The 19,157-nt window shown below is 49.4% G+C and overlaps 9 protein-coding genes across 9 annotated transcripts; 4 read left to right on the top strand and 5 right to left on the bottom strand.

The window, feature by feature from the left end:
* Positions 1 to 852: 852 nt before the first annotated feature.
* N7525_000360 (uncharacterized protein) lies at positions 853 to 3,929 on the bottom strand (the record flags this gene model as incomplete). Its single annotated transcript, XM_002558545.1, has 4 exons — positions 853 to 2,129; positions 2,180 to 2,272; positions 2,327 to 3,328; positions 3,380 to 3,929. 4 exons carry the CDS (start codon positions 3,927 to 3,929, stop codon positions 853 to 855), a joined length of 2,922 nt encoding a protein of 973 aa, XP_002558591.1.
* A 267-nt stretch (positions 3,930 to 4,196) lies between these two features.
* N7525_000359 (Efg1 domain-containing protein) lies at positions 4,197 to 5,257 on the top strand (the record flags this gene model as incomplete). Its single annotated transcript, XM_002558546.1, has 2 exons — positions 4,197 to 4,611; positions 4,677 to 5,257. The coding sequence occupies 2 exons, from the start codon at positions 4,197 to 4,199 to the stop codon at positions 5,255 to 5,257; spliced, it is 996 nt and encodes a 331-aa protein (XP_002558592.1).
* A 1,336-nt stretch (positions 5,258 to 6,593) lies between these two features.
* On the bottom strand, positions 6,594 to 8,318 carry N7525_000358 (uncharacterized protein; the record flags this gene model as incomplete). The annotated part of the gene is made up of 1 exon (XM_002558547.2): positions 6,594 to 8,318. The coding sequence occupies one exon, from the start codon at positions 8,316 to 8,318 to the stop codon at positions 6,594 to 6,596; it is 1,725 nt and encodes a 574-aa protein (XP_002558593.2).
* Positions 8,319 to 10,177: 1,859 nt separating this feature from the next.
* N7525_000357 (tRNA 2'-phosphotransferase) lies at positions 10,178 to 11,262 on the top strand (the record flags this gene model as incomplete). Its single annotated transcript, XM_002558548.1, has 2 exons — positions 10,178 to 10,336; positions 10,393 to 11,262. 2 exons carry the CDS (start codon positions 10,178 to 10,180, stop codon positions 11,260 to 11,262), a joined length of 1,029 nt encoding a protein of 342 aa, XP_002558594.1.
* A 703-nt stretch (positions 11,263 to 11,965) lies between these two features.
* N7525_000356 (intradiol ring-cleavage dioxygenase) lies at positions 11,966 to 12,967 on the top strand (the record flags this gene model as incomplete). Its single annotated transcript, XM_002558549.1, has 3 exons — positions 11,966 to 12,213; positions 12,280 to 12,712; positions 12,767 to 12,967. The coding sequence occupies 3 exons, from the start codon at positions 11,966 to 11,968 to the stop codon at positions 12,965 to 12,967; spliced, it is 882 nt and encodes a 293-aa protein (XP_002558595.1).
* A 140-nt stretch (positions 12,968 to 13,107) lies between these two features.
* On the bottom strand, positions 13,108 to 14,013 carry N7525_000355 (alpha/beta fold hydrolase; the record flags this gene model as incomplete). Its single annotated transcript, XM_002558550.2, has 2 exons — positions 13,108 to 13,484; positions 13,578 to 14,013. 2 exons carry the CDS (start codon positions 14,011 to 14,013, stop codon positions 13,108 to 13,110), a joined length of 813 nt encoding a protein of 270 aa, XP_002558596.2.
* Positions 14,014 to 14,446: 433 nt separating this feature from the next.
* Positions 14,447 to 15,424, bottom strand: N7525_000354 (uncharacterized protein; the record flags this gene model as incomplete). Its single annotated transcript, XM_002558551.1, has 1 exon — positions 14,447 to 15,424. The coding sequence occupies one exon, from the start codon at positions 15,422 to 15,424 to the stop codon at positions 14,447 to 14,449; it is 978 nt and encodes a 325-aa protein (XP_002558597.1).
* A 301-nt stretch (positions 15,425 to 15,725) lies between these two features.
* N7525_000353 (aldo/keto reductase family protein) lies at positions 15,726 to 16,811 on the bottom strand (the record flags this gene model as incomplete). The annotated part of the gene is made up of 5 exons (XM_002558552.1): positions 15,726 to 16,251; positions 16,312 to 16,493; positions 16,552 to 16,609; positions 16,669 to 16,679; positions 16,740 to 16,811. The coding sequence occupies 5 exons, from the start codon at positions 16,809 to 16,811 to the stop codon at positions 15,726 to 15,728; spliced, it is 849 nt and encodes a 282-aa protein (XP_002558598.1).
* An 836-nt stretch (positions 16,812 to 17,647) lies between these two features.
* Positions 17,648 to 18,992, top strand: N7525_000352 (putative translation factor pelota; the record flags this gene model as incomplete). The annotated part of the gene is made up of 3 exons (XM_002558553.1): positions 17,648 to 17,725; positions 17,792 to 18,280; positions 18,348 to 18,992. 3 exons carry the CDS (start codon positions 17,648 to 17,650, stop codon positions 18,990 to 18,992), a joined length of 1,212 nt encoding a protein of 403 aa, XP_002558599.1.
* Positions 18,993 to 19,157: the final 165 nt, after the last annotated feature.

Here is a 19,157-nt window from a genome sequence, read left to right as displayed (position 1 = left end):
CGGATGCCTTTTTGGCTCGCCATGCCCCATTAAGTGCAGCAAAAGAAAAGAAAAGAAAAGAAAAGAGAGAAAAAAGCAACTAAGCAGGAACGGCTTCAACTAGAAATACTTAGGGCCGAATGGAGTCATTCCCGTGCCTTCATACCAACCCCTATAATATCTGCCACACAACGCCCGTCTTCTCTTGGCCGCCGGAGCAGATCCCAATGGCGTATATCGTTATGATATGGCACTATTCAGTCCGGTTCATCCGTGGCCGCCATTTCCAAAACGATATCACTAGCTTCGCGGTATGTAACTCGGGCCTTTGTCTTAGCAGATGCCCAACAGAAAGGAATAAGTCATCAATTATGCCCCTTGAATCAGAAGGAACTTGATGAACGGAGCCAAATCTTCCCGGTCAAAGACTGGGACTGGGTAGGGCTGTGACAGCGCTAGAAACTGCCGATGGCGTTGTTAATATCGAGATCTCTTCCATGTTTCACCAGAGATATTTTCACTATACAGACTTGTCAGCCACGGGTTCGGACCTTAGGTCGATTTGACGCACAGCTACTATCTACATATTTTAGGGGAAAAAGAGAACCGCATACTCTTTCATCATTCTTCTCATATAAATCGAATTGGGTATAGAATATTGTTGTGGTGAGACCCCACATGTGGGTCTAGGCCCTCACCCTCTGGTAGCATGTAGATAGTTGTAGTGGGAGCTCGCTTCCTCCTTCTCCAATACAACTCTCTCCCTTCTGCTTCTCTGAACCTACTAGTGTAGCTTCACCAAATATCGCAGAAAGACAAGCCCGAAGATCTAGTCCATGGCTCAGAAACGGGCAATGCAAATCAGCGAGCCCATCACCGATCACAGATGCAGTTGCACTCTGCCACGGGACAGATCTTATGCCGCTTAAACCAGTCGCTCGCATGATTCGCATGAAATCCATGGTTGCAATGGATACAAAACACCACAAACCGCCGCATCACCTCAGTCTCAGTAGGTTCGCGCGAACCCGCCTCGGCATCGGCTGCAATACTGGCGCGTGACATTGGGTCTGGTGAGCCGAGCCACAAGGTGCACACGCCGCAGCGCGGCATATGTCGACCACACCGCGGACACACAGTCCCAGACATGACGGTGGGTGCCAGCGGGTTGCCCGTGGTGGGATGGACATGTTCCGCACTCTTGGTAGACGGGGAGATCTGGGAAGAAGCGTCGTGCTGGGTGAGCGGACTCGTGCAGTAGTTACAGGTGAGGCTAACTTGCTGCGGCGGTGGCGGCATGAGTTTGCGACCGTCTGCAGTCACCGCGAAACGACGAGAGCCAACGTCGAATCGGGCTCGCTCGAGTTGGAGTTTCCAGGAGTTCATTTGTCGCCGGTAGGTCTCACGCCAGGCTTCGAACTGGACAATGTGTTTTTCGTTGCTAATGAACCGTGGCACCGTATGGCTCATTGCTAGCACGGGTGTTTGGACATCATTGAATTTCCCAATATACGATTGGAACAGACCCATGGCCAGATGACCCAAGCCCGTGAGCACAACTCCTTCAATATCGCCCTGGCGAATTGCTTGGCTTGTAGCATCCTTCAGATATTCAGTTAGTTCGTCATCTGGAAGCCAGCGCAGCGCGACCTCTACACGATACTTCAGAGGTAATGTGGTTTCCTTGATAACTGCGTTCCAGTCGCCTTTGCTCACAAGGGCTAGGATGGCTCGAGCGTATGGATCGGTGAGCTCCTTGGCGATTTCTGCACAGGTATCCTCCCAGTCTGTGCCGTTGTCCCCCTTGGAGGCACCGGCAATCGCCATGGCCAGTAATTTATGAGCTTGGGTGGGGTTGTTGCTTCGAAGTCCGAGATAAGCCAGCTTAGGTTCATCCTGGAAGACAGCCAATGCAGCAGCTTTAGTATGCTGATCTTCGCTAGATAAATTCTTCACTGATTCCTCCAGCTCACGGTAAGATTGCGTCGCACCACAGAGACGAAGGCAGAGTCGGCGATGATCGGGGTAAGCGGTGTCACAACCTTTTGTCTCGGGGAGATTTAGCTGAGTTGCCAAAGTTGCCACTGCATCCGCAACTGTTTTGGCATCATCTTTCTTAGCGCTGATACAACGTTGCTCGAAACCTTTGCCTGTTCTTGGTTAGTTTGAGAAAGATTGAGAACCGAGTGAACAAGCAAACCTAGGTCATTATTCCAGACACTGTTCACACCTAGATAATTCAGGTCCAAGCCATTGACAACCATTGATGTCCCAGAAGACCCAACTCGAGCACCTAGAAATGTATTAGATATGTGGTTACGGCCCCTATAAAAAGTGAAACACTCACGTTCAACCCAGCCCCAGAAATCTTGCAGAGCTTGATCATCAGAGGCCACTTTTCGGTTTCGAGCCTCATCGAACAGATAACCCTCTTTGCACCTCGACTGATTAATTGTGCATAGAGTGAGCGCTTCTTTCGCAGTAAGCGGAACACCCATGACCCCGAGAGCCATGACACGCTCCCGGTTCTCATGACTTGGGACAGGCTCGAAACCAAGGTTCTTCGACACGAAAAGTTGGCCATTTGAGTTTGCCCCATGCTCTTGAGAAGTCGAGCAGACGCGTGATCTGATGTTCCCGATCAGGTCTGAGATGGGCGAAATGTGCTCAGACAGTGGGTGAATCGATCGCACGTCTGAGTCACTCGATGAGATGCCGCAGGCTAATACACTCCGTGAAGATAGATCAACCGGTGCGCACGGCGGTCGCGCGGTGATGATCTGGGGCTGCCCATTGCCGTCGAGTGCGATCGCACTTGGTTGAGGTGACAAGCTAAGATTGAGGGAATCGAAACAGACAACCCGGTCTTTTTCTTTGTAGCTGCGAGTCGGATTATCAAAGGGTACGCATACGTCCCGCACATGCTTGGTGTATACCGATTCTGGGTAATTTCTCGAAGACCCCTGACCAAGAGTCTCGTCTATCGAAGAGCGATACTCCTCCGGCAAGTAGTCTTTAGCAATGTCGTAATTCTTGAAATGACCGTTGCTGGAGAGCGCAGCGAGGCTTCCTCGGTTCGTCCTTGAGAAGCGCAAGCTCCAGATGGAGGACTTCGGATGGAAAACATTTTTAAGTTCCAAAGCGGGCGTTGCTTGCCCTGAGTCTGCAACGCTGGCAGAAGACCCCATTGATGGAGATGTCAGTCGAGACCCAACGCGCCGGTCCCACACGCAGATGGTGCTTTCATTTGATGGAATGCAAGATGCAATATAGTTCTCATCAAGCCAATCAATAGCCAGATTATGGACACATCGAGTGGGAAATTGCAATGATGGATTCCCAGGTCCCTCTGTTACAAAATCAGTCACGCTTTTGTGGATATAAGCTAGGAAAGACAAACCTCTTAAATCATAGATGCGAACAAACTGGCCTTTGACGCCAGTTACGATGGTATCAGGCTGGTCTCGAAAGAACTTGATACTGGTGATAGGCTCTGAGCTCGCCAGCTTTCGCAAGGGCTCGGTAAATCCTCTACTTCCACCAGCAGGACTGAGTCGCTGGTTGACATCCCAGATGTTCAAGCAAAAGTCATTTCGAACGCGATCGAGGCCCGATGCCACAAGACCGTGTGTACTAAACGCAACCGCATTGCAGTACCGTTGGTTGCGGACTGGGAATGAAAGAGACTCCTTGGCATCCCCATCAAGGCGTAGGATAGTGGCCTCCCCAGATGACTGGCCCACGGCGATCAAGTTCTCATTTGAAGTAGACCAGTCGAATGCGCGGAAACCAGGCACATTGGAAAGGGTAGATAGCACTTCGTGGCGTATATAGTTACCATCAAAACCAGTCACTTTACATAGACGAAATGATTTTCCCGTGACGTCGACCGACAGGAAGCGTTGTTCAGTGGCCGACGAGGTCGGGGACCAGCGAATGGCGGACTCCATGCTGGCCCTTTTATTAAGCTCAGTTCAATAATTGGATCAGTGACATGAGTAAATTCAGACTGTTAGTTAGACAAATTAGTGGACAATTGAAGTAAATCAAATCAATGCGACGCGAGAGGGCAGCGGTGATGGCGATCGACGCAGACGCTCATTGGTTGGCGCCAATCTGGGGACGGGCCGATAAATCCGCCGATATCTTTTTTTCTTATCGTTTTCTGCTGTAGCTTCGACCTCTTTTTTCCTTTCCTTTCTGTTAGACCAAAAAACATGTCTACAGACACGCGAAACCAAATCGATCAGTCGGCCCCCTCAAAGAGGAAGACCCGGGATGGGTCAGAGGAGGTTCCCCCGGCCCGCAAGAAGGTGCACCGCAAGGCAAACAAAGCAGATGACCAAGCCCAATTCGTGGACTTCAGCAAAGGCGATGCAGCGAAGCCCAAAGTAACTCGGCAATTCAAGGACAAATTCGCTCCCAAGCCCGAAAAGGAATACCCGTCGATCAACGATCTCAAAAAGCGAATCCGCGATGTGAAGCGCCTACTCAACAAAGTGGACTTGCCTGCCGATGCTCGCATCTTGCAGGAACGTGCTCTCGCTGGATATGAGCAAGATCTTGCAGATGAAACTGCGCGCAGAGAACGGTCATCATTGATCAAGAAATACCACTTTGTCCGATTCCTTGGTATGTGGCCGATACGTCTGAATGGTCCTGGGTTCTAGCTAACGTACTTTGTTTCCGTTGAACAGACCGAAAAACAGCCACCAAGGAACTCAACCGACTTACTCGCCGTGAGAAAGAAGATCTGGATTCGAAACAAAAGGCTCGTCTTGCGGCAAAGATCCACAATTGCCGTGTGAACCTCAACTACACGATCTATTATCCTCTCACCGAGAAATACATTGCACTCTACCCCAATGGAAAACACGATACAACAGATCCAGAGTCAGAATTGCAAAAGCAGGAGACTAAATCCAATGATGCCAAACCCCCGTTGTGGTCTGTCGTTGAGAAGTGTATGGAGGAAAAGACACTGGACCTTCTTCGTGAAGGAAAACTGTACATTAACGCCAATGGAGAGAAGATCCAGTCTTCGTCTTCTGGCGCAACTACAGCTGCAAACTCCCAGAAGGAGCAGAGCAAGAAGAAAGAGCAAAAGAAAGAGACCAAGGCTGCTACCCAGAAGGACAAGTATGTTTCTAAAGATGACAAGAAGAGCAGCAAGAAAGAGAAAACTGCACGCAACGAGAAGGCCTCCAAGCAACACGAGGCATCGCAACAGCCCAACGCGGAGGACGAAGATGATAGCGATGGTGGTTTCTTTGAGTAACCAATTCACAAGTTCGATGCAGAATTGCTTTATTTCTTATTTGTTTTGATATCCACACTAGCATTTTACATATTTCATTACAATACAGCCAAGTGAACCAATATCTGTTCAAGATGATTCAGCAACTGATACAACCTTGGAAGTATTTTTGGTATGCATATACTGTATACAAAGTTCTACAACTACAATGAAGGAGCGATGTGGAAAGACCTCAAGGCCATGTTCATCTCATATGGCCGAAATGTCTGGAGAATTGTATTGATTAAAACACGAAAAGAAGCCTCATAGTCCCCAACTGTTCCATGGCTTGAACACAAGAAAATGTTTGATGGAGTCCTGTCTCCAGTTTTTAGTTCTGGCGGAAGGCGGAGGGCGCGGCACACGAGCGCCACCACCGGCGAAGAGGAGAGGAGCATTGGGTGGTCGGCGGGGCCCACACCGGCGCCCGAGCCCGGGGGAGGAACAGGCAGAAGAAATCCCGGAAAGACGGGCTCCAGAGGAATCATACATATGTAAGAACACACCGACATGCTTTTGAGTGTTCTATCTAGATGTCTTTTTGGATGTCTTTTTGGATGCCTTTTTAGAGTCGAAAACTGTAATAGAATGGAGGGAACAGCGCAATTCCTACAAAATGGAATTATGATGTATAACATATATATGCCTAGAATGTTTACTCAATTCGTTATAAGGCTATAATAAGTTAGATATTACGTAGATGGCCAATTTCTATTAGGAACAAAATCCAATATGGCTGGTGTCCCAGTGGTATATACTTTCAACTCATAGACTCAGAGCGGAATGTTCAGCCTCGGAAGTATATACCTAGGTAAAGGTACGGAGTTATATAAGCAAACCAGTACTCAAAACTTCTTTTGGGAGTTGTTCCTGTCTATTGCCATTAGAATGAATAGACATGGCTTTTTGGGCGCTCATTCTTGTGCCGTGGGTATGGGCATGTGTCCTGATCCCACCCTTTGATCCCGATTGTCTTGCATCTTGTAGTAGCCTGAATGACGAGGTTTTCAAAGAAAGCAAGTAGTTCTCAAATGAAGATAATCCATTTCAAAGTGGCAGAAATGCCAACATTCAAGGATATTGTAGTAATGATTGCAAAGCACAGTGATCAACCATGTGTCACTGGAAAAAAAACAAAACAAAAAGCAAAGAAAGCATATCGTGAACGGAAAACATAAAGATAAAAGGCACAAACCCCCAGTGCCAGAAACCTTGAGTTTCCATAAGTAAAAAGCGACCCTTGAGACATATCATATGGTTTCGTTTCTGACCCCATTTTCCCTTTTTTTTGGCTTTTCAATTTTGCCGCCACCCCATCCTACATAGGAACCTCTGCTGGTGCTTGGCTCCTGCTGGCGTCAGTCTTGTTAGACGCAGGAACTCCTGCAACTTTCAAATCCTCAGGCAAGACAGAAGCTGCTGTTTGATCCAGCTGCTCAGTACCGGGCTGGTCGGGTGCAATTTGCTCCACCTTGAGCGGCTCAATAGTGTGAGTGTTGTCATCAGATGTACCAGTCACGGCGTGTTCGATTTCCGACTGCTTGATCTTCGGTTGCACCTCGATAGGTTGAACAATTGCAGTGGCTTGTATCGTAGTCTCCGCTAGAAGGACAGGAGCTGTGCTGGTTTGCTCGGGGGCAGGATTCTCATTTGATTGTTCAATCGAATCCCCGATGTTCGTCATCATAGCAAGCTCAGTGTCTACAGTACTGTTGGAAACAGCAAGTTGTTTCTCCTCAAGGTCCGAGGGGGCGATTTCGGAATCTTTGGCAGTCTCTTCAGTGACCTGTTTCACAGGGACTTCTATGGCCTTCTCCATGGCCTCTTCGTTGACCTCTTCTTTGGCCTCTTCTTTGACATTTTCTTTGACTCCTTCTTTGATCTTTTCCGCCGCCGCCGCTGGAGACTGCACTGGAGCTCGCACTGCATCCTGCTCTTCTGGCACCTGTTCTTGATGTTGTCCTGGGCTTTGCGCTGGAACCTGCTTTGTAACTTCCAGCAAGCTGACGAGGTTCATATCTACATCCATTTGGGACGCGGACTGGGTCATGATGGGTTGATTGCTACCGCTAGCATCTTCGACACTCTCTCCAGCGCGATCTATAACCTCAACGTCACCATCTGGATCGTCTTTATCATCTGAATCTTCATCCTCGTCCATCAGGTGGTTGCCGTATGGTCTAGCGAGAGATTCATAGTCGATATTCTTGATACCATGGCTGGTGAAGAAATCCTTCGGCATTGTAGTTGGTTTCACGCCACTCCTCATAGGCCCACAGCGAACATTGTAGCCCCAAGAGTTCCACATCGGGCATACCTCTATCTCGTCACTGTCCAGGTTCGGAAAAACCGCGCAGAGATGGTGCTCAGCAGCCACAACATCACGAGCCCAGGCTTTGCCCCTGTAACCCGGGTTTTTTTCGGAGCCAGAAGGCTTGTGCTGTGTCATCTGACGAGTGATATTCCGAGGAGCTTTTACAGCAGAGTCAGGTGCGACGACCGCCCCAACAGACCAGATCGGATTGGCTTGCATAATCTCGCCCGTTTTCTCATGGAGCAACCAGCCAATGCAACCGGCGTGTGCACGTCCACAGAGGATGTAATACCCTTTGTACACTGGGAAGAAAGGTAGTCCATGAGCCCAGATAATTGGAGCGGGTCCCGAAGGCACGCGTTGAGGGTTAATATTTCCCATTTTGTCGAAATCATATGGATATCGTCGTCCCAGATCGCGGGCGTTCATGAACTTGGTCACCAGATAAACCAACTCATCTGACAGTCTGTTGTTACCCGGAGGGAAATCTGGCTGGCCGGTTTCTTCGTCGAATTCGACATCCACGACCAGTTTGAGCTTTGCCGCTTCTTCCGACGAGCTTGGACGCTCTCCACGGCCATCTTTGGGTGTCCATACAACATCAGGATTTTCTTTCAGGTGGTCCGCGAGGGCTTTTGAGCAGCGATCTCGAAGGATTTCCTGCTGCTTAATGAAGGCTGTTTCACCCGAGACGGTGCAAGCCATTCTGGCTTCCTTTGCTGGGGCCATCTTTCTTGGCCTTGAGAGATTGTGGACCTGATTGGAGGATCTGCTCTCGGTTAATTGAGGTTTCAAATGACTAGATGTACATCCGGTCAGGGCAATATAAACGAAATCGATGCATAGGAGATATATTGAGACAGAAGGCGGTTAAAAGTTCTCCAATCGATCAATGAAAGCTCAGATGAGTAGATGCGTTGACTGACCGGTGATAATGGCAAGCGTAGACTTGACTTCGGAGAAAAGACGGCAATAGAACTGTGAAAGAGAAGTTCGAGTTGTTGCAGAAGTTCGAAGTATGAAGGAGTCCCGGTTGTAGATGTAGGAGTCAATAAACTGAGTGTGAGACATAAGAATGGGGATAAAGTATCAAAGCGAAAATTCAGCGAGATGCCTTGCTTGTAATGGAACAGTGTCAAATGGGATATGAAAAGGGTGAAGATGGTGAAAAGATAGAGACAAAGAGAGACGCTGTGAAGTGCAGAGAAGTACAACTGTGAAGGCAGGTAAAGACAGGAGTAAGGAAGGTCAGATCAGTAAAAGGTATTGGTCTGGTATTCGCGGTAAATGTTAAATAGATCAACGCAACAACAGTTCAGATAGTTAGCAATATAAATATGTAAAGATAGAGTTGCAGAAAGAAATGTTAATTAGATCTTGAATTAACTAGTGAAGCGGAAATGAGCGATGTATATAAGTTGTATCTGATTTATACCTCTACTATGCTCACAGGAGACCAGGGTGATTTCCATAAACCCATTATAGCATTATTGAGCAACTATCCATATACCTAGGTATGTATCTAGAGCTACCGGCCAGATGACTGTGCTCTTTTAGTACTTTCTCCTCTGGTTTGTCTTCCTTGGGCTTTTCCATTTGGACCGCACACTTCCAGTTCATGTCCCCTAGGTAGTCCACTTCAAATCTCTTACTTATGAGTTCATAAGGGTGGCGGGTTTCCTCGAAGACAGAAAGCGTCGAGGACGACGCTCAATTGAGAAGATAGCAAACGACAAGCGTGAAAAGCAGGGGGTCTGTCGGGAAAATGTTACTAACTAGTTCGAAAAGTATAGACCCTAACACAATGAACTAGAGCAGAACTACCGAGCATGAAGAGCGGAGCTCTCTAGACCGACTAGCCGACTTAGGTGATACCGAACAAACAATGGATTCTATTGGCACGTGGTTTAATCCTGAAAGGCCCATAGCACGTGAATATTGCACAGTGAGTATCTTGCCATCGAAGGAAGCTTGGATGATCCTCGCCCACTTGCCAAGATAGCAAATAGCTAGGACCTAAAGATGAATTAGACGTAAGCTAACAACATCGTGTAGAGTAACGATGTATATACATACTGGACGGAACATGAATATGTGGAAGGGTATCCGAGACACTCGAACAATCATCGGCATTTGGGCGAGCGTCTGCAGCACGCGACATAACTAACGCGGCTGGATAGGACCTTCAACCTCATAGCAGCAAGTCCTTGATCATCCATATCTTACGAAATAGTCCATGGCCTGCCAGAAGAGGGTCACCTTTGCGATCCTCCCTATAAATAGTCAGCATTATATCACATATATGTGTAATTAGATTGCATAACTTTACCAAGATCATATCTGGGCTACAAATAAGCCTTTTATTTACGTCATACTTGATTTACTTCATTAATAGAATGCATGTCTAGGTACATGTATGCTAGCTACCTAGGTACAATGTATGACATATTAGTAACAATTAATACTCACACCTTTGTAGGTAAGGTATGAGTTCACTGCCCAGGTTCCAGGTTCTTCGTAGAGCCGCATCTTCTAACATTTGGCCCCACCAAAATATCATTCCCAACTCCCCGCACCAAATCTCTCAGATGGATCACCCGAAAAACAACAAAGATAAGCGGGGACGTGGCCAAGGACAAAGTCGCGATGTTCAAGTCTCCAAAGCATTAAGCTTGCTTCTGCGACATGCCGCTGAGAAGGAAGGGCTGAAGATGAATACGCAGGGTTATGCGAGCGTGTCGGACGTGGTATGCAGCTTTGCGGTTCTCACAATATGCCATATACTGACTATGCCTATGTGCAGTTAAATTGGAGGAAACTCAAATCGCTAAAAGTCACCTTCCCCGAGATCCTACACGCCGTCGACTCGTCCGATAAAAAGCGCTTCGCCCTCCTCCACATTCCATCCGCACAACCCACCAAATCCACAACCCAAGCAACAACAACACCAGCGACGTCCCCCGATGCAGAGCACGAAGCCGGCTCTATCGTGGGCGAAGAGCAGCCCGCGACATCCGTCCTGGAATCCGCACCCACCACAAGCGAAGCCCAACAATCAGCCACCGACCAAGCATTATCCGTGAAAGATACCGACCCGTCGAACTTTTTAATTCGCGCGACCCAAGGCCACAGCATCAAGACCGTAGATGCGGCCTCTTTCCTCGAGCCGCTTTCTTTGTCCGATGAATCGAAACTGCCCGATACTGTCGTCCACGGCACGTTCCACGCGACCTGGCCTGCGATTCTACAATCCGGCGGACTACGCTGCATGGGTCGGAATCACGTTCACTTCGCTACTGGCCCGTCATTAGAGTCCGTGCTTGCTGTCAACGCTGAAGATGCCGCGCGGAGCAAACCGAAGCCCGACGACTCCCGCGTCATCTCGGGCATGCGGCGGGATGCGCAGGTATTGATTTATATCGATGTGCGCAAAGCACTAAAGGCAGGAGTACCGTTCTGGCGCAGTGAGAACGGGGTCATTCTTAGTGAGGGCATACCTGTCACGAAGGGTGAGGCTGAAAAGGGCGAGGCGCAGAAGTTCGTCACCTTGGACTTTTTCGATGTGGTAGTGGAGCGCAAGGTTGGGCTGGGTAAGATTTGGGAGCATGGGGAGGTTCTGCAGGGACTCCCGGAGACTCTCACGAACAAAGGAAATCCCAAAGGCCGGCGATGAGTGGTGTATGACCCTCTGTAGGGATTATCATATCCAGCCGGCCTTTCTGTTCAGCTCATAGACGACCACTGGAATACCAATGATTCTCCTTCCAACGATCTACACGTTCAGTATGGAATCCTTCCATGCTAAGTTGTCCCCACTTCCGACTTAGACATAGGTAACCCCGGAGCCTCCAGCCCTGGAGGGCTAGTTAGAGGGCTGCGGTGATACGGTCCTACCGAACTAGCGCAGGGTGCTATCTTACTATTCTGTATAGCCAATCCCAATGACCAAAATTATATAGAATGTCACTTATACGTCGTATTGAATGCTGCCCTTGAAATATTTTCATCTCATATCAAAACCCCAGCCTAAATGATTTCCCTGCCAAGATTTCCAGGACTCTACCCGACTGCGGGGAAATCGGAAGCCCAACCTCTTCCGAATCCCAACCGACTTGTCACTGCACTTTCTGCACATCCGACGCTCCCAGACCCAATCATGCCATGCACATAAATCTGCGGGGTCATCCTCAAATAAGCGTCATGCTTATGGTCAGATCTGGTTGGATCACAGACTGAAAGGGTCCCGTCGGATCGCCGTGGTATATAATAGTTTTTATAATCGCATATTCTCTCTTGTTGAAATCCTCTCTCCTTATTTCTGTATTTCCAACTCGCTCGTATCTATCGCATCACAGTATAGTGACTTACGCGCAACAATGGCGACGCACCGCTTCGATCCCACCTTCACAGACAATGTCATCAACGCGATGGGTCCCAAGACCACCCCGCGCGTGCGGAAGCTCATGGCAGGTCTAATCAGACACATGCACGACTATGCGCGCGAGGAGGAACTCACCGTCGACGAATGGATGGCCGGCGTGCAGATGCTCAATTGGGCGGGACAGATGAGCGACGACAAGCGGAACGAGGGACAGCTGGTGTGCGATGTACTAGGGCTGGAATCGTAAGCTGAATTTTGTTTCCCGGGAAGTAAAAGGTCACCAGCTAACATATATTCATTTTGCAACAGCCTCGTCGACGAAATCACCTTCACTCTCGCCGGAGAAGCGCAGGATGCACCCACAGCCACGGCCATCCTAGGCCCGTTCTTCCGCGCCGATACGCCGTACCGCGAGAACGGAGAGGACATCGTCAAGACTAAACCTGCTGATGCGGAGATGGCGTTCATGCACGGTCGCGTCATGGATTTCCAGACCAAGCAGCCTCTTGTCGGTGCGACGGTTGAGGTGTGGCAGGCTTCTACGAACGGCTTGTATGAGCAGCAGGATCCCGAGCAGGTTGAGTTTAACCTGCGCGGCAAGTTTAAGACGGATGAGGATGGCAGATACTCGTTTTACTGTCTGCGTCCGACGCCGTACCCCGTTCCTAACGATGGTCCTGGAGGAAAGCTCCTTGAGCTGATGGATCGTCACCCTTTCCGTCCTGCTCATATTCACATTATTGTAAGTTTTTGAGTTGTATTCTGTTGTTGAGACAGAAGCTAATATCTTGTCTAGGCTACCTATGATAACTACCGTCCTTTGACAACGCAGATCTTCGACCGCAAGGATAAGTACCTTGACAACGACTCTGTGTTTGCTGTCAAGGACTCGCTTGTCGTGGATTTCGTGCCGCGCAAGGACGATCCCAAAGCTGCCATTGAGCTCGAGTACGATGTGAAGTTAGTGAAGTTCGAGGCCAGTACCGGTGGCGCATGAACGAGCAGCGGCACTAAAGTAGCATTTCTATGATTTATTCCTGATGTATTTTACGACAGCGACATCGCACATATTGATGAGCCAATGTAGCCAAACAAATCTACTGGCATATTCTTATTCCGTTCTAAATAGAGGCTCTTTCAAGCATTCACAGCTTTCAGAACATCCCCAAACTTGGCAATTAATCCACCCACCTCATCAGCAGCCTCAATACAATGCCAATGTCCAACCCCCTTCAAAACCTCGAGGGACTTCTGCTCACTCGAGATATGATGGAAGATATGCTGGCACCCCTCCATAGAAGCGGACTTGTCCTCATCACCCGCAATAAGCAGGAAAGGCGCCTTGACAGCGGCATAGTCTGCCGGCTTCGCTGTAGCAATAGCGCGACACAGCGCGGCATAACCCTTAGGATCCTGTCCCAGGATCAACTCCCGGATGAAAGCCTTTTGAAGCGGGGTGCTGCGCGAACCGACAGCTCCAAAGGGGATGGTATTTGCCATAGGTTCGATTCCAGCTGCAGACAATTTAGCACACTGGTATAGAAATTTGAAAGCACACTATAACATAGAACTACACAATTAGATAGAGTAGAATAAAGAAAACTTACACTCAAGAACAGTCTCCGATCTCTTATTCATGACCGTCACCAAGGTATCCGACGGATGCGTCGGCCCAATGGCTACAACGCCCTGTATGCGCTCCGGACACCGCGCGCCTAGCTCTGTCACTACAATCCCGCCCATTGAATGACCGACTACGACGGCCTTTTGGATGTGCAGCGTGTCCATCACGCCAATGACATCCTCGGCGATGCCCGGTAGCGTGACTGTCTCGTCGGTGTACGGGGAGCGGGCGGAGCCGTATGTGTCAAGTGTGATACAGCGGTGGAGTTTGGTAAGGTGCGGGATTACTGGGTAGTAATAGTTTTGTGAAGAGCCCAGGCCGTGGATGAAGAAGAAGGTCAGGCTGTTTGGGGTTGGAGGCCCGTCGGGGTGGGAGTCGGCATAGTTGAGACGGTGGCTGTTTGCTTGGACGAATGGCATTGCGGATGGAATAGTGAGTTTAGTGGGATGGGATTAATTCAAGACGACAAAGTATAAGGGAATGGAGTAATGGAGGAATAGAGAAGCGGGCAGCTCTGGAGATCTATACAAATGGTAAGGGTAACGTCATTTCCGATAAGATTCTGGCTACAATAATAATACAAATTTATACAGTGTTTTGAATTCTGCAGACCGTTTCTGGTCACTCCGTCGGAAACAATTCAGTCCTCAGATTCTACTCCAGAATATTTGCGTCTCCCGAACCGAAAGAGTCGTGTTGTATCCGAAGCACGCGGATATCACCCGACTGTCGGACCAGATCCGATCTCCATAATGCCAAGACTTCCAGGACAATGTACAGAGGTACGGAGTAGTCCAAGGAACTGACCTGCGACAAAATGCTGCCGAAGCGATTTACCAAGTTCGAATGAGATCATTGAGAGAGGGTTTTATGGAGTTCGTCAAAAGGGTCGCCATTCCCGTGCGCAAATGTTTCTTCAATCCAATCTGCAGTCTCATCTCGAAAGGAATCTCCAAAAGAAGACGCCAATGTGGGTCTGCTGTACGGTCGATCAGACAAAGGAGGTTGTAGAAGGGAGATGTCCTTAGGTGGAGAACGGTCTTTCATTCCAGGAGGACTCATTTGTGTGATAATAGCTGCTTCGGCTTCAAGGAAATCGGCGGGGTCGTACTGGAAAGATCCGCCGAACGATGATTCTAGCGCGAGCACAGCTGGGGGAGATTGTAGGTAGGATGATTCCTTGGGTATAGAGGGTTTCTTCGTTTCTTCGTCAGTCGTTCGCGTGGTAGCAGCCGTCTCGGCCTTTTTGATAATCTCTTCGTCGTCGAACGCCGAGCAGTCCGAGAACTCGTCGTCTTCCTTGCATGGAGCCCGGGTTGCCGTGCCGATCTCCTGGCCTTGAAGCTCTTTCCGGACACCTGAATCTTGAATCTCAGATAGGTCATTTTCCAATACCTCATCCAAATCGTCAAAGGCATCCGATTCAGCTTCCGTATCTCCACTCGCGCTTTCCAAATTGTTATCATGTGATTCGAGCTCCGTAACTGTAGGCGCAGGCTCCGGTGCAGCAGGTGACTGTCGCTTTCCAGCCCCTAGGAACATTGACAGCAGCGGCTGACTCGACGGGACGCGGGCTGCATTGGGATCCGGAATGCCGCGACGCTTCCGCTCCTCACGCGCCTGCGCCTCCTGCTCGGCTTTCCGTTTCTTGTTGGCGATGCGTTTCTTTTCCTTCTCGCGTAGCTTCTTGGCTTTCTTTTCTCGCTCCTCCTCGCGATCTAGCCGTGCGATCTGGGATGCGGTGAACTGGAATCGTTGGTTGCTGCGCTGGTACCGGCGTTTAACGGTCTTGGATTTCTCCAAGATGATGCGACGCGGCTCATCCGGCATAGTGGGGGCAACCGTGGCAGCGACTGCCTGCTGCTTGTACGGTCATGGGGATGGAGAGTCGTGGTGAGTTGTACCAGAAAGGGTTGGAAGTGTTGATGCTTTTTTTTGGTTGGCGGTGATACGTTGTGCCGACCGCGGAAGTCAACAAATTACCAAATTGGGCTGCGCTCTTTCCAACCTTGGAAGGTCTACTGTTGATCTATATTCGGTGTCTTTTTGGGTGCTTCGAATTTCATTCCTTAATTCAATTCATACTTACCTAGGTAGGTACGCTGGGCTTTACTAATTTTGGTGACGTCATTTAGATCTTGCAGTCACGGACGGGATCCCAGCACACGGGCTCGTACGTGTTGAGCTGCAAGCTGGCCATGTCCTCATCTGACAGTGTGAAGTCGAAGACCTGCGAGTTCTCGAGAATGCGAGACTCGGTCACTGACTTAGGCAGGGGCACATATCCCTTCTGCAAGCTCCAGCGGACCAAAATCTGAGCCTCGGTCTTACCGTGCTTCTTAGCCAGGTTCTGCAGAACAGGCTCCTTCATGCGAGTCGCTTGCACGAGGGGAGAATACGCTTCGACAATGATTTCGCGCTTCCGAAGCCACTCCGCAATATCCTCGCGCGGGCACCACGGGTGGATCTCGTACTGACCGACAGTGATTTGTCCACCCGCTCCGCTCTTGATGTATTCTTCCAATTCCTCGAGGTGCTGGATAGCAAAGTTGGACACACCCAACGAGCGGACGTGACCTGCCTTTTGGGCCTCCACGAGTGCGCGCCATGTACCGAGGCGGTCCTCCTTACCGCCGTAGGGTGCGTGGATCAACATACTGACAACCAATGTGTTAGTTTGCTAACCAGCTTTGTTTTCCGGAGAACAAGGTCCATACAGGTCAATGTAGCCAAGGTTTGCCGCAGCGATGCTTTCCTCGATGGCCTTCTTTGCCTTCTCGTATCCCATGCACTTCGAGGGCACCTTGCTAGTATAGAAGATCTTGGAACGGTCAAGTCCAGACCCGCGGATGGCGGCGGCACTTTCCTTTTCATTTCCATAGACTTTGGCGCTGTCGACCTATAATAGGATGGTCAGATCTGGGAACACTTGCTCCGTAGGCTCTGTGGCTGCTTACATGGCGGTATCCGAGCTCAATGGCCTTGCGGGTCACTTTCTCAGTGACATCCGAGGGACTGGTCAAGAATTAGCCAACGTAATCTGTTGCGGGGGTTTTATACAATGATAGTCATACGTTTGGTAAACCTAATTCCCAAGATAAGTGTCAGTCATACATGTCAGAACTCCAAGGGCCAAGATACTCACTCCGAACCCAACAACGGGGATCTCGTATCCCGAGACCAGCTTATAGGTAGACTGCAGCGAAATGGGGGCCATGATGTACGAATGGTTTGATGGTTGAAAGGTAGAAGGTAAATGAGGGGGTTACCTTGATAGATAAAGGTTTCGACATCCACGGACCACCTCGGTCCAGTCCAGTAATTTCCGCCCATTTCTTGGAGCTTGACGCCATCTAAGTGGGGATATGCGCTTTAGGGGACTAGATGCGGCTATATCAATGGCTGATCAATGCAACGTGGGGCTCGTATGAGTAACTTGACGGACATAAGGGACTTAGAACCCAGGAGATAAATATTCTACGAGTAATGCCCTTCCAGGCCAATCCAGATCGCAGTGAACTTGCCATAATAAAACCATCAGACCTCCAAGCTTTGACGCCAATTGTGCCCTAATCTGATCTGATTAGGGTTTGGGGTTATCGAAAAGGCATGCTTCTGAGTATGGCGGCGCAGGGTGATGCTCATACTGCATTCTATGCATTTTGGAGATTTGGAATATTCGATAACTTTCTATTCCCCGACAATCCATTCGAGACCAAGATTAACCTCCCGTAATAAGCGCATCAGCAGAGTAGGTGATGTTCTCCCAGGCCTGTTGGGCGGGAATTACCGGCAGTATCCTATAGTGGGGTTGTGTTTGGCAAGTTTAACATCGTCGACGGTCTTTCCTTAGGCTGATTTGCTCGACTATCTCTTTTTACAGGAGCATTCCAAAGATTGTGAAGCTTCGATCTGCTTGCATGCAACCTATCGTTCTTCCAATTTGCGCATTTTTTGGTCAACATATGACGACATCGCAATAACATCCGACCTGCCTTCGTCGCATTTTACCTTCACAAGCCCTTGACCTCTAACCGTGATATCACCGCAAGAATGCGCTGTATCAAGAATAAAATTGAGCACAATGGCTCCGGGGCGGTGACATTGTGCCCAGAAGAGCCAGAAGACATGGTATTGAAGCCTTCATTTTATCGTCTCAGCACCCCGCAGTCATCTAATACACAATTCGAAATCTAGTGGCACGCATACAACCTGATCCGACCAGATGATATCCTTCGAGCTAGCGCAATTCGTCGAGTTACCACAGTTCAAGATACCGGGTCCACGAGCTCGGCACGCGTTCACCTGAACCTCGTAATTCGCGTGAAGAATCTCGACTTTGACCCGCAGAGCTCTCAGCTTCATGTATCAGGACAAATCATCAATGAAACCCCGCACACAAAGATTGGACAGTTCCATACTCTCGACCTAGAGTTGAATCGCAATTTCACGTTAGAGAAAGAGATTGGGGCAGGTGGAGAAGGTGTTGGGTGGGACAGTATTGCAATTGAGTCACTCAAGGACGCTGTGGATGAGGGCGGAAAGCGCCGTGCAGAGGCTGTGGCAGTAGTGATGCAGGAAGGGTTGGCTCATATCTGCTTTATCGGCCAATTCCAGACAATATTGAAGCAAAAGATCGAGATGTCAGTACCACGGAAACGGCAGGGAGGAGGGGATCATGATAAAGTGAGTTTCTACTATTATGTTATTGTTTCTATTGACGGGGTTCGGAACTTATGCGGCATAATGCCAGGGAATGAACAAGTTTTTCAAAGTCACACTCGAAACCCTCATTCGGCAAATGGAGTTCAACACCAGCCTTACTTCAGGCGCCAACAATGAGGCCGTACGGCCCGTGCTTCTCGCCTCGCCCGGGTTTGTCGCCTCCGGCTTCCAAAAATACATACAGTCTGAGGCGTCAACAACGACTCCTGGACTCAAGCGACTTTTACCTAGTCTTGTGGTTGTACACTCCGCATCGGGGTACACGAATTCCCTATCAGAGGTTCTGCAGTCACCCGCAGTTAAGAGGCTCCTGGCTGATACCAAGTATGCCCGGGAAACCAAATTGATGGACGACTTCCTAGAACAACTACGCAAGGAGACCAACAAGGCAACCTATGGTCCTCGCGAGGTTGAGGACGCGGTTGAACAAGGTGCTGTCGGCCGAGGAGGCGGCGTGCTCATTGTCTCGAATCGCTTGTTTCGATCACAGGATGTCGCCGAGCGTAAACGCTGGGTGGCGCTTGTGGATCGCGTCCGCGATGTTGAGGGTGGTGACGTGCGGATTCTCAGCTCGGATCATGAAAGTGGAAAGCGTCTCGAGGGACTGGGTGGCATCGCTGCGCTTTTGACATTCCCTGTTATTGAGCCGGACCTTGACTCTGATGCAGAATAGACCAACAATTAACGGGCCATCAAAGAATACAAGTATCTATTACAACGTATGGCGTAATAAACGCATGCGAATCATATGAACAACATGCCAGGGCCATTGGCTATATTGAGGCTCAAGGGCTTGTTAAGAAAGCCAGGTCAAAATTTGTCAGACGTAGATGCGCAG

Source organism: Penicillium rubens (assembly GCF_028828025.1).
Source record: "Penicillium rubens strain IBT 27055 chromosome Unknown utg000001l_segment0_segment0, whole genome shotgun sequence".
Taxonomy (NCBI): Eukaryota; Fungi; Ascomycota; class Eurotiomycetes; order Eurotiales; family Aspergillaceae; genus Penicillium; species Penicillium rubens.
Note: the sequence above shows the minus strand (reverse complement) of the source record. Positions and strands in the feature narration are given on the sequence as shown.